Genomic DNA, 13,337 nt, shown 5'->3' with positions numbered 1-13,337 from the left:
CTGATCGGGAGGAATGAGAAATGTCAGAAGTCATCGTCAGAACTCACAAAACATACTTACTTAAAGGTTCATTGGCTCCTGTAAGATTTCTTACCAGGGAAAGATCTCTAAGCTAAACTACCTTCGAGTGGTACTTGACCAAAATTGAAAGCTTATATCAATGTTCTGTGTCCGAGACACAGGTACACATACAATTCTCATGTGCTTGCTTCTTTGGGACAGCTGAGGGAATTGGGCAAGTTGGTGCCTTCGGTCCTCAACTCTGGACACTCTGTTACCTTCTAAATGGGCCTCTTTTATAGTCCAATTTTATCTCGTGTGTTAGAAAGGGGAGCTGAACAAAGTGATAAATGCAAAGGATGAAACAGAGAGAGGACTGTGGTCATTAATTGGGTTAAAATGGATCCGATGCCTCTGTATGCACAAACTCAGTACAAAATCCCAAATCCACTGGCCGGGGCTTTGAAACCGCCCCTTATCACGTCACCAAAGTCAAAGACAGATGGAGCATTTTTCACTCAGGAGAGACCTCAAATGGGAGGCAAAACAATAGCAAATATATCACTTTTACTTTGATAAAGCCCATGCATAAAAACTGGTTATTATTTTACTGAATCTAATGTAATCTTATAATGAGACAGGATTTCGTCATGTAAGCGATTCAAATCTATTTGATCCAGCTAACTTGGAGAAAACTCCTTCATAATCATCAAAAAAACCCCTAAAACAAAAAACCCAAAAATCCCCCAAACAACCCTTTCCATGTTGCTCCTAGCAAACAAAGTCAATTTCTAGCTCAGGAGTATGAGACCTCATTACGGGTGACGGAAAATGCTGCACCTAACACAAGAACCAGTTCGGGCACTAATAACGGACGTGATTTAACTTTGTTGGGTATTTCCGCACTGGTTTTTATCTCGTATCACTGTTGATGCAGTTCTGACCTTCGCCTAGTAGGCAGCACCTGGCACTTTTTCTCTGAGCAGCTGTGGGTACTTTACCTCTTAATCCGAAATGACCCTTCCATCTCAATGACAGCCGCTGCCTGCATAGGGCTCACTGCAGGAGAAACTGGGGAGCCTTATGTTCTTTGTCACTTATTCCTCTGGATGATTATTTGATTAGTGTAAGTCTCTCTCATGCGATTGTGGGCTTCTAAGAATCCGTGTGAGATTTCACATATCATTGTATGTTTGGTACCTGCCTCAGGGTCTGACAAACATATCTGACGAATGACTGACTGGATGAGTCGGTGCTGCCCAGACTCTCTTCCAAGCATCGCTGTAGGAAGAACCATTCTCACCCTCTTCCCATGTTCCACCTCGGCTCCCATCAAAACGAAAATGCCCTGACATGCCCGCCGGCTCGAGGAAACCCCTGCCGCTCTCCTCACTTGCTCCTCCCACGAAAGAATGGGTGCGTTACCTGACGGGTGAGCAGCTGAAAGCTTCCTCCACAGTCCCTTTATCACTGAAGGAGGCTGAAGGCCCACGAGTGCCCTGCCTTTACTAACTCTGTGTCTGACAGGGCCCGGGGCAGGCCAGGTTCCTTCAGGCTGGGTCTACCTGGGTAAGTTTCTACTCTGCAGACTTCCTCTTGTCACCTGTGGGCCTGCCTGTCTAGACGGATCCTGCATTTCTATTTCTCAATCTGCTAGGAAGCTGGAGGTGAGGAAGAGTGACTTAGTTTCCTAGAAAACCCTAAGAAGTGCCCTAAAGAGAGCAGCAGGAGCTGCATGAGCAATGCGAAGCAGCAGTAAAATGACACGCCTCCGAGGAGGCGTAGGCTGTGTGCCTCTTAACATAGTTTAAAATAGCTCCTCTCTGAGAATACGAACAGAAATACTAAACTCTATCTTGATGTAAATTTCAAAAAAAAACTCAGGCTTCCCTGGAGGGGCAGAAGTCACTTAATGTAACTGAGAGCTGTCAAGAGGGTCCTTCAGAACAGGCCTGCTGCAGGGCCCTCCTCGCTGCCAAAGCAGCCAAACCCTCGGCTGATTCTTCCCCAGGGGCCAGCCTGGAACCACGACTATACGCTGCTGATCTGAGCAGGACTGCAGCAAGCTACGTCTGGGGGCGGCGGGGAGGACTAAAGATCCACAAAGCTTCAGACAGTAAACAGCTGTGCGTTTCTTGACAAAGAAAGTGGCTGCAGCACTGCGGCTGACAACTCTGTCTCCAAGGCACGGAGCCGAGGCAGTGGGCTTCCTGATGGAGAGTCTTAAAAGCGGACAGCAGACAGCCTGGCTTTCTGAAGATGCCACATCTCCCCCAGCTGCTGGGTATCTGGGAGTCTGACTGTGGCACGGCGAGCCACATTGTGTGGGCTTGGTTATACGGTGGTGAGGGCTAAGTTACATGGGGGTGGTCGGGTGTGTCACCCAGGTGAGGACAGGTCTAGGCCTATGCTCGCGGAATGCCTGATGGGCAACACCCTGCCAGGACCTGATTTGGACTCTGGAATAGTCAAGGAGGACGGGCCTGTGAAGCCGATGACAGGCATCTGCCCAACACAGCCTCAGTTGACTCAATGTTGCTGTCTAAGTGGGCCTGGTCCCACTCAAGGGTGAGCCAGTATGCACGTGAGGCCCAGGACAAGCCCCCTAGCGCTGGGTTTTCCACATCTTTCAGTGTGTCTGCTAAAAAACTCGTCACAGACCACGAGGTGCTGCACGCACTGCACACCTCACCTTCCCGGCATCTGCCACTCGGCCCTGAATTTGAATACCAAGTTCACCTCAACCAGAGGCCTGGGAAAATCTGAATGGAATGGGTGCTGCGTCATCTTAAGGTCTCACAGATGTGCTCAGGAAACACCTAGGAATTAACTTACACTCCCCGAAAACTTCTTCACAGAGAAGAGTTTAGATTTAGATAGAAGTGGCTGTGGACCTCATCTGGTTGACCCTTCACCATTTCTGACATGAGACTAAGAGAGATCAATTGATTAACCTCACTACCCTACATCATAATCAGGGATGACAGAACTAGTAGGTATGGTGCCGATATTAACCTGTCCTTCCTGGGAGAGAAAGGGTCCTGGCTCTGAGTCCTGTCCTCTTTTACACACTCTGAGGCTATACTGCTAGCCCTGCCTTCCTGCTGAATTGTACCTATCATCGCTGTGTAACGCCCCTTTTTAATCCCGAATTCTGTTTCCTTCCTTAAAGACTCTGTATGATAGTGATGTTGCCACACTGAGCTTTTGTTTCGTTCTGCTTGTATTTGCCAGGCACATCTCGTTCTATCACTTAGACGCCAACCTCACTCTATCCTCTGTCACATCTTCTCTTTCATGTCTCCATCTCTTTCTCTCTCAGAAATATGGTCTTCCAGGTCTACTTCCCGGGGCCGGTGAGAGAGCCTTTTTTGACCTCCTTTCCTGGGGGCTCATTTCCCGTCTCTGTGTGGATATTAAAAACCCTGTCCCTCTGGCCTGCTGTCCTATCAGCCCCTGAGCCTTCAGCCCCGGCTTTACGTGACCTCTTCACTGAGGGGCTTCCTTTCTTTCTTTTAAGTTCGGCTAAGTAGTTTAACACTTTTGTCACAACCCGTCTGGGCTCTCTGTATGTCTGTGGTGTGTGTGCTGGGTGGGGGGAGGGAGAGGAAGCATATAAATTCTGTCTGCCGTCCTCCTTGGACGCCGGGTTGTGTCCTCTTTTGACGCCACATTGTCTCCATCAGGGATTTGGCAATGTGCCCTAAAGCCACCACTGAAATGAGACACGGGGTCAATAGAGTTTCCTGCGTACACCAAGTTCAGATGCTTTGGAATGTGGCTGCCTCCAGCAGCCTGTCTACTTCCGGGTTCTTTCCAAAATTAGAGCAAACCAAGTTTCTGTTGCACTGTGGCTCCTGTGTTAACAGGGAGGTCACACGCTTCTTCCTCCCACTTCAGAGCTGAGTTCTAGCCCTGTACTGCCCAAGAGAGGAGCCACATGTGGCTAGTGGCTTCCATGGAGACAGTACAGAAATAGGACATTTCCACAATCACAAGCAGTTCTACGGAGAGCATTGCTCTAGCTTAACTACAGTGATTTGACAAAGGGCTCTCAGCAGCACTGGACCTCCCGAAGTTGTAACACCAGAATCCAAGTTTTGAGAGGATGCACCTCATTAAAATATGTAGCTGGCCCTCAGTATACACAGAGGATTGGTTCTAGGATGCCCCTGAGGATAACAAAATCCACAGATACTCAAGCGCCTTATGTAAAATGGTATGGTATTTACATACAACCTATATTTGCGTATAGGCTACAGCAGGGTATGCCTACACATCACTTTTGTTTGCATGGACTCTGTGTAGTGCTTGGTGTGTGGCAAATTCAAGTGCTGCTTTTTATAGCTTTATGGGACTTACAGTTAGAAAGTTTACCTTCCGAAGGCAGAGTAACGAGTGAGCTGGAAGAGCACCAAGCATCTATTACCTACCAAGAACTGTTCTAGGAAGTCTGTATACATTGTCTCAATCTTCAAACCACCCTCCAGAGGAGGTTTTGATAGTATTCCCATTGTACGGGTGAGGAAACAGGTCAGAAGTTAATGACCTGTCCGAGGTCAAATGTATACTACGCGACAGAGCTGACAGCAAAGGCCAGGTAGAACTAACTCGTCCCAATTTAAACCCTGCTGTCCAGTTTTAAATGTGTCAATTCGCCTTGCAGGGAAGGCGTCTACCAGGCACATTACAGTGACTGTCACCTGGCGCTTTCATCGTTCATTTGAAGCACTGGATGACATAAGGGCAGTAGCTCTGAACAGTGCCGGAAGTGAAGAAAGGGGACAGCTCCAGATTTTCCAAGCTACTCAAAAACCTCTCAGTCCCATTTAGTCTCTTGGTTACTACATTAAAAAAAAAAAAAAAAAAAAAAAATCTAAAATTTTTATACCCAGTAAGGCAAAGGATATACACTAGAAATCCATTATCTAGAATGACCTTAGAATTCTGCATAAATATCAAATGCTAAAACTTACCTAACATTTTCCCCTTTTATTCCTTCACTCAAGAAACACGAGGTGCCTACCATGTGCCACGCACTAGGCCAGACTCTGGGACGACAGGAGCGAACGGGAGTGAGGCAGCCCAGGCCCGAGTGCAGACGGGCTAGTGTGAGGAAGACGCACGCTGAACAAGCTCTTTGTGGCCACAGCCCCCTCCTGGAGTTCCTCGCTGACACTAACATTCGCCATATTTCATGACTCACACATCCAACTGGTTGAAATTAAGAGGTCAGGAGTGAGGCTCTGCTTTCTAAGAGACACGTGACAGTGCTATGGAGTTTTCAGGAAAGGGGACATTCACTGAAATACACACCATGTTTGAATACGCCAATCAGAAGGGACTTATCGGCCTCGGCATCCCACCAATCCACCGGGATCTCCATGTAGTCGATGTCGGGCAGAGGCACTTCCAGCTCCCTGTGGAAGAAGCAAGGGCACGGACTCAGAATTCCTTTAACACGGACAGAAAACACAAGAGCTACTGGCCGAGCACTGGTGTATTAAGCCACATCCCAAGTTGCAGGCTCAGACACTGAAGCCACAAGGATGCAGAAGGCTGTGGGCTGAGGTTTCTTAACCAGGGCTCTTCGTCAGGCTCGTCCAGTGAACTATTTCTGCATATGTACTTGATCTCCAGGTTCCACCTGTGACTGACACTGAGTCTTGAAGCACCTACTGGAGAATCATCGTCAGCCGGTCTGGGGCGGGGCCTTGGGACCTTTGTGTCTGAGGTAGTTCTGATGGGCCCTTCAGTTGAGAACCACAGCAACACATTATTCATCCGATGGTAGAACACCCTTCTGATGGTTGAATTTACACACGATCAAATGCTGAAAAGATTCAAGTGTCCAAATCATCTTGGTTCAGCTTGTAGAGATCACAAGCATTATTAGAGACCACAACAGTCTGTGTTGGTTCACGCACGGATACAAAGAGACCCTTTCCAAGAATAGATGCCATAAAAGGTGGCACCTGCTGGAAGTGGTCTGCTAATGGTCTGTTGGTCAAAAGTGATCACAAGCTGCGCTGCTCACGGCCAAAGCGATGACCATAATGTGCCCTGGTGGGCAGACATGCAGGGATCTGCAGGCCTGCACCATCAGCCCCTCTCTGAGTTTCTGTCCATGAACTGAGAGCGCACATGGACCCTCAGCTCACCGTTTCCATTTGAGCACAGTCCTTCTCTCTGAAGGCTTTGGGGTGTGGGGGAGCACGCCTGCCTGTATAGCTCTTCCCTCCACATCCCAGCTGCCCGGGATGGCTCCTCTGCAGCATTTGGAGCTGCTGCTTCCACCAGGCTCTTCTGACTGTGACACAGGGCTGACTGCCCCTTGCGGGGCCCAGCTCCCTCTGTGGGGATAGTGCTCCTGGGCCCCTACCTTTCCAGGCAGTGCTCCCTGCCTGGCTCCAAAGGCAGGGCCAGCTGTTCTGCCTGTGTGGTGCCATGGGCTGATGGCTTCTCTGGGATGATGACTGCTCCTGATTACAAACTGCCCCATGGACAGAACTGTCAATGTCCTTTGTCTCTCTCCTTCTTTAGTACTCCTATGACCACTAAAGCCATTACCACTGCTCAATGGGAAGAAAGAGAAAGAAACCATGGCCCCAGGTAGTCTCATAGCAAAGTTCAAACACCACCACTTCTGGTGTCCTCTGGGAATAACAGGCGCTGTACAGGGCTGCGGCAAGCCACAGATCTGGGGCAGGTGAAGGAGGCTGCCTGGCAACCCCACTCATAAATTATGACTCTCTGACAACTTTATCAAGTGGGAGCTGGGAGCTTGCCAATCCATTCCCTGAAATCGTGGGAGAGTCCCACAGGGTTCTACGGCTTAAGAAACAGCAATTTACAAAACTAAGGTGCAACAAATCAAACAGGTCGCAGGGCAGAGGACTAAAAAAACAAAGGAGAACCACCAAATGCAGGAGTACCAAGGCCAAGAATGAGATTCTGAGTAAAACTTTTCGCATATACCTACCGGATCAAGTGTATTAACTTACACTCGTTCTACATTGTTCGGTTATGGTAGAGAAATGACTATTTTAAAAGTGATTTTATAACACTATTAAGACAAAAAACTAACTTAAAACCGCACTAAAAGCTGTGCTTTCTCCTTTACCTCCTTGTAGATGACCTGACCAACGGTCCTTACCCTGCCTGGCTGCTCTCGCATCTAGGTAACCGACGGGTGGGGTGGCAAAACCTTCTGGAACCAAGGGGCCTTCTGGAGCACAGGCAGGCATGTCCGCTCTCAGGAGCAGGCACGTTATGGTAACTCTTTAACACCGAGAGCTAAGGCTGACTTTTTTTTTTTTTTTTTTTTTTTACCTGGCAGGAGTTCCTTCAAAAGCTTTATCAGCTGCTTCTCCCAGAATCTCAGCTTTCAGGTAGTAGAGCATCCGGACTCGTAGAAGTACCCTGTGAGAGGTGAGCACATTAATGCAACACATCAGAACCCAGGAGCTGCCTGTGAACTGCCGTGCCCCAGCTGACACAGAGGAATTCTGGGCATTCCCATGGCGCTGGTGATATGAAGTAACTTAGGAGCAAGTACCAGAAAAACAAAACTCCGGGTACCGATGACAGACGTTACTGTAATTATCCCCATTTCACACAAGAAATTGTACCAGCGGCCATCTGGTAGGTCACCCTGTGAACCACGTGGGGGCTTTCCTGCTGGTACTCGCCCCTTCTGGTGGCCGCATGACCTCTGAGGCAGAGCTGCCTTGTAAGAGGCTGGTTACCAGTTTACTAGCTTACTGAAGAGTAAGTCACAATCAATCATATTGCCTTCAGTTCCACTTGCACATAGTTAAAGGAATATTTCAAGTCATTCCCATGGCAATACTGCTGGAGGGTAGCCATGTCTTTTCTCCTAAGGTGCTCAATTCCTGTGATTCTGCATGGCCCACACTCAGGCCCCATGGGGATGCATGAATGTGTCTGAGGAAGTGTCTGTTGAACAACTACTGTGTGCCCTGCACCTTGCTGGGTGCTGTGAGGTACGTAACAAAAGTAAACCTGTTCTTGAGGAGTCCACAGCAGTCTGACTGTGAAATGACACCAACCAAGAAAGAACAGAGCCCACAGGATGACAGTGGGGGTCGAGGCGGGAGAAAGCTCAGTGCTGCAAAAACAGGGTTGAAGTACGGGTAGGCTCAGGGGAGCTGAAGGCATTTACGGAGATGTTTCATACTCATGTCCACGCTGCAAGGAGGTTTAGAAGAGCGCTTGGAACTTGCTCAATACCACGCAAGAGTAAAGGCTGGCTATTAAAAGTAAAAGCCGATTACATATACTTATAGTTTTTCTTTTCACTTTCTAGAAACCAATCACAGAAGTTGTTCACAAAAAAAGAGAAAGAAAACACAAATAGTATGTAAAGTATGTAACGCTTTAGGGAAGATAAAGGCAGACTGTACATTCTTCTATGCTGGTCCACGCACAGAGCATCTCTGAAGAGTCAGGTTAACAGTGGTTGCCTCCGGAGAGGGAAATAGGGGAATTGGAGGTGGAAAGAAACCTTATTTTTGACAAAAACTTTTTAACACATAATATGTATTACCCATTCAAAAGATGTCAATAATGAAGAGTCGAGGCCTCTATGAAAGCCTACTTTCCCAGACGCGGGTAAAAAGTGCCACTGCGGGATCGAGCTGTGGGTGGCAACACACAGTTAGAACTTTTAGGTTGGAAAGAACCCTTATTTTTCTGGTACACTGTTCCTTACCTTAGCTGTCAATGAACTCGATTTTGAGTTTTGTTTCTTTTTAAAGCTCAGAGAATAAGAACTCGAAGAATTTATAGCTATCGTTGATGGATCCTTTAGTAAGAGCCAGAACGAGAAAGTCTTACATACAGAATTCTTGCCTGTTTAGATCTAGTTCAGTCAGAGTGAGGCTTTCTTAAAGATTTAAGGCAGAGAAGCCAAGGTGTTAATATCTGGTGGTATCTACAGCCAGAGAGAAGAGAATTTAAAGCCAAGAGTATGAGAATCAAATGGATTCAGAGGACAGATGGATAACTCTGCCTGCAGAGCCACCTCCCTCCGAGTGAGATGACAGTCCCCGTCGGCATCTGATCTCAAAGGGAAGGAGAGCTGGAGCGGGTCTGAGACGCCCTGAGTTGAGCCAAACAAAACCCATTAATATTTTGGATGGCAGTTTTGCTTTTTCATTCATCTTTTTAAAAACATTTTGTTGATATGAAATATACTTCCAGTAAGTGCGTTCTGCATAAACAAAAAGCTCAGTGAACTTCCATAAACTGAAGACACATGTGTATGCAGTATCCAGATTAGGAAGCAGCTCATCTCCCCAGAAGGCCCCCTGGTGCCCCATCTAGTCACCATCCCGTTCAAACAGATAATCACCATCCATCCTGACTTCTCATAGTTTAGATCTGAAGCAGCCGCTTTTTAAGCTTTTAAGTTCTTTAGATGGCAATTTCACGTCCCTAAATTCTATATACGAATAACAAGCAATGCTCTGAGCACTTACTATGTGTGCCAGTATGTATGAGCTCACTTAATCCTTGAAACCATGCTAAATAGTAAGACTATTATTCTCATTTTCTAGGTGAAGGAAAGAAGGCATACAGAGGTTAAGGAATTCACCTGCTGGTAAGCAATGGGGCCAGGATTTAAATCTGAGTCCTTACCCCAGAGCCTGTCTTAACCCTTATCTGGTAGTGGGCTGGCAGTATATTTGTTAATTAAGAAAGCCCACAATCTAGAAGCTCACAGTTTAACTTATGCCAAAGAAATTCTGCCTGCTTTCCTTTGCTTCTCAGGACAAAAGCAGGACCCAAGATCGAAGGATGGAAGTTTCAAGGAAGCAGATTTTAGACTCAATAGCCAGAAGGACAATTAGTGAGAATCACCTGGTAATCACATAAGCCATGTTGAGAAATGATAAACTCCCCCAAACGAGGAAGGCCCAAGCAGAGGCTAGAAGATGCCCTGTCAGAACACTGTCCACAGAACTCCCCACCTGAATGTGACGAGCTGCATGGTCCCTGCAGGCTGAGTTTCTGGCTCAGAGTCTCTTGCTGGCCCAGAACTAAAGAGGATAGCGATCTCCATTAGATTCAGAATAATAGTAGGCACCTTAACTCATAGAAGTGCTTTACTGCATTATTCTTTGGTCCCAGCATTAGGCACGCACTCAGAAAAGGTGTTGGGGGTTGGGGAGGAGGCAGTGGTTAGAAATGTTATGGAATTCCTCAAAGGTCACAGATGGTTCCGGTCACCATCTGCGATCATCTCTGCAGGTGCAGACGGAAGTTATACGTCAGCCTCTCCAGCTCAGCCTATTTCCAGCATTCCAGGCCCACATCTGCAGCTGTGGATGGGACAGCCAAATGCTGTTGTAATTAACAAGGCAAAACCCAAGTCCTTCATTTTTCTCATATCTATTACTGAATATAACAATTCTGATTGTCATGGCTACAAGCTTTTCCAGTCTCTCAGCCTATAAGGCTTATAAGCATTAAGTTAGCAATTTTTTTGTATTTCTTATCATGCCTCTCATATTTGACCCTTCCTTAGTCATGCCTCTCATATTTGACCCTTTCTTCCCAATTCCACGGTCAGCGACCTAATCTAGGTCTTCATGACCAATACTTACACTATGACATAACTCTCCCAGTTGGCCATTCAGCTCTAGGTTTACCTACTTTATCTTGCAAACCTGTTGCCAGACTAATTTTTCTCTCTAAGTATCACTTTAACATATCTCACTTGTTCAAGAAATATGGTTGTGTTCTATTTACAATAGAGTCCTCAACAGTCTGCCACACAAGGTCTCCCATCAATGAGAACTCTTGCCTAGCCAGCCTCCTCTTTCTGTCTCCCACATGGTGACTCTGATTCAGTCACGCTGAACATGCTAGTGGGTCCTGCCCTAGTCAGGCTCTACTATCAATAGTATGTGACCTTTAAGTCTCAGCTTGAGATCTACTGTCCCCAAGGAGCTTGTATTTAGGTGTACTGCAGTTTTTACAACAGTACTGGGCATGAGACCTATCTTCAAATATTAGGAGGGATGAAGAGAAAGGATGAGACTTCATCTGTTAAAGAAAAAACAAAACAAAAAAAAACAAAAACACAACCCAACAACATAGAACCATTACGTCGATGTTACAGGGAGAGAGGAAAAACCTACCAAAAAAAATCTTAATTTATAAGGCAATAAACTCTTTATAAACAGAGGATTTACAAGCAGAGTCTTTCTTGCTGCTTACCAGGAAAGCCAGGGATACAATTCTTGCCTGACCTAGCAAGCTGAATTAGATCGTTTCCAATGGGTCCTTTTAATTCTAATAGATACACTGTATAGTGAGGCACATATCTATACGCAAGCTACTCACGGTCTTGTGGCTGAGCGACCTAACTCCCCAAAACTAAACTTCACAATAACAGAGTTTCATTTTCTATCACTTTTTCCTGTCTCTCCCTGCCCCACCCAAGCTGTTAGCCTAGGGGTATAAGGATATTCTCTCAAAGGCAGGTCCTTCAGATACCTGGAGGCCATGAATGGCAGCAGCAAATTAGAAGAGGAAGCAATATGGCATGGGGAGGCTGAGAGTACTGGCCACTGAGGCCAGTCTTCTGCTCTTGCTAATGTGACCTCAGGGGAAGAGGGAGGGGAAGGAAAAGGAGAGAAAAGAGTGAAATCAGCATAGTGTCCTAAAATAGATCCTGCAAGTCAGGTCAGGTCAGAAAAACCCTCAGGGTACAAATTGCATTGGTAGAAAGGTTAGGTTCTGAGGGAGAAGAGATATTGTTAAAGGAGTTACAAAGGCTGTAACGTGAATGAACCACCACCCAGCTAAGACCACATGTCTTGCTTTTCCAGACCCTGCAGGACAGTACAGGAGCATCCAGCGGTCCTGCAGGGGCCCCAGGAATCTGGACAGTGAGTGGAATTGCCACCAGGGGATGGGTACGGCGCACACTCACTTGTTGCAGTGTTGTTTGAGGTGTTTCTTGTAGCCGTCATCATGCAAGACGACCTCGGGGTTGCAGGTGGCCAGCCAGTCTGCATTCTTTAGCTCTGGGAGCAGCAGCTGGTTCTTCGTCTTCTTCCCCTTCCTCCCTCTGGGAACTGGAGCAGACAACCCTGAGACAGAAAGGAGGTAGATTAGAAGAGGCAGCCTAAACATGGATGTTAAACCAGAGTGGGCCTGGGCTTGCAGAATGGCAGCCGGGCTGTGCCTGGTGGCCCTGGTCGACAAACCCCACTCCTCAGTCCACCAAGCAGTGATGGTGGTGAGGAGACGTGCCTGGTCCCCAACTCAGTCAACCCCAGGACCATCAGTCAGGCAGTAAGTACTTACTTAACACCCTGGGAGGCTCGAGAAAGGCGTGCCATAACTGTGCCCGTTGGGAACTTATAACCCAGCCAGCAAAAGAGGAACACTCGATCTGAACTGGCCAAGCACAGGGAAGGAGAAGCACAGTACAAGAAAAGGCACAGGCAGAGGTGCAACTGGGACGGAACAGTAAAATGCAAAAGACAAACCACCGAGCGTGTGGTGTCCGTCCCCAGTCCAGAGGAGGAAGCCCTGTGACACTAAGGTTAGTGGGCAGGACTGGCTGGTAGGAAACTTCCAAAGGGCCCGCTGTACTTAAAATATCACAGGTCAACACTGGATGACTCTGAGCGAGACCCAAAAGAATCATGATCCTTTCCCACAAGCAACATTCTGAAATATATCTGAGAAAGAGAAGCCGCCCGAAGCACGGCAACGTGGACCAACGCAGGACAAGGGATGGAAGTCCCCCAGTTCGCCTTCACAGGCACAGCCCTGCACCCCTCACCTGAGTGGTTCTGGAGGGTCTGGGCCTGCCCGTCTTTGGTAGGTGTGATAAGTTCCCAAATGAAACTCTTGATCTTCTCGTCCCCCTTGTAATGCTTGACACAGTATACCAGCAGGGCACGGCAAATCATCTCCATGTCCTTCTCATTCAGATGCCACTTGAATCGCCCATGAGTCAAGATGTCCTTCCATCGGCCCCAGCTAAGAGTGGAAATACAGGAGGGTGTTGGAGGGAGGGAAGGGCCAAGCATGCCCTCAGCACCGCAGGACAAACAAGAGCCAAGGGGCTTCTCGTCCTCTGTTGGGTCTGTTAATCACCCGAGGGCTTTGTCCTGAAAGGCCTTTGAGGACTGCATGCTGCAGCACACCATGCAGATGTCACAGAGGTAAGTAACCTAGACTTTGGACACTGAGCGCTTCATATGGTCACTAAATGTTAAGAAGAAAGTACAGAAAATATTTGGAGTGGGGAATAATAATTTGGAATTAGAACAGAGTCCAGCTGCAGTATT

At 47.4% G+C, this 13,337-nt stretch overlaps 1 protein-coding gene across 6 annotated transcripts in view; it reads right to left on the bottom strand.

Annotated features, from left to right (window-relative positions):
• The window catches only part of CHD6 (chromodomain helicase DNA binding protein 6), a 167,138-nt gene that overhangs the window by 33,275 nt on the left and 120,526 nt on the right, over positions 1–13,337 (bottom strand). For all 6 annotated transcript variants that reach the window (XM_016137564.2, XM_016137565.2, XM_036229398.1 and 3 more), the window contains 4 exons: positions 12,827–13,026; positions 11,966–12,125; positions 7,333–7,422; positions 5,317–5,420 (listed from right to left, as the gene is read on the bottom strand). In XM_016137564.2, the coding sequence (XP_015993050.2) occupies positions 5,317–5,420; positions 7,333–7,422; positions 11,966–12,125; positions 12,827–13,026 (554 nt within the window). The remainder of the gene's footprint in view (positions 1–5,316; positions 5,421–7,332; positions 7,423–11,965; positions 12,126–12,826; positions 13,027–13,337) is intronic.

The sequence above is a fragment of the Rousettus aegyptiacus genome, unplaced genomic scaffold, assembly GCF_014176215.1.
Source record: "Rousettus aegyptiacus isolate mRouAeg1 unplaced genomic scaffold, mRouAeg1.p scaffold_m13_p_12, whole genome shotgun sequence".
Lineage (NCBI taxonomy): Eukaryota > Metazoa > Chordata > Mammalia > Chiroptera > Pteropodidae > Rousettus > Rousettus aegyptiacus.
The sequence above is the reverse complement of the archived record's forward strand: the minus strand, read 5'-3'. Positions and strand labels throughout refer to the sequence as shown.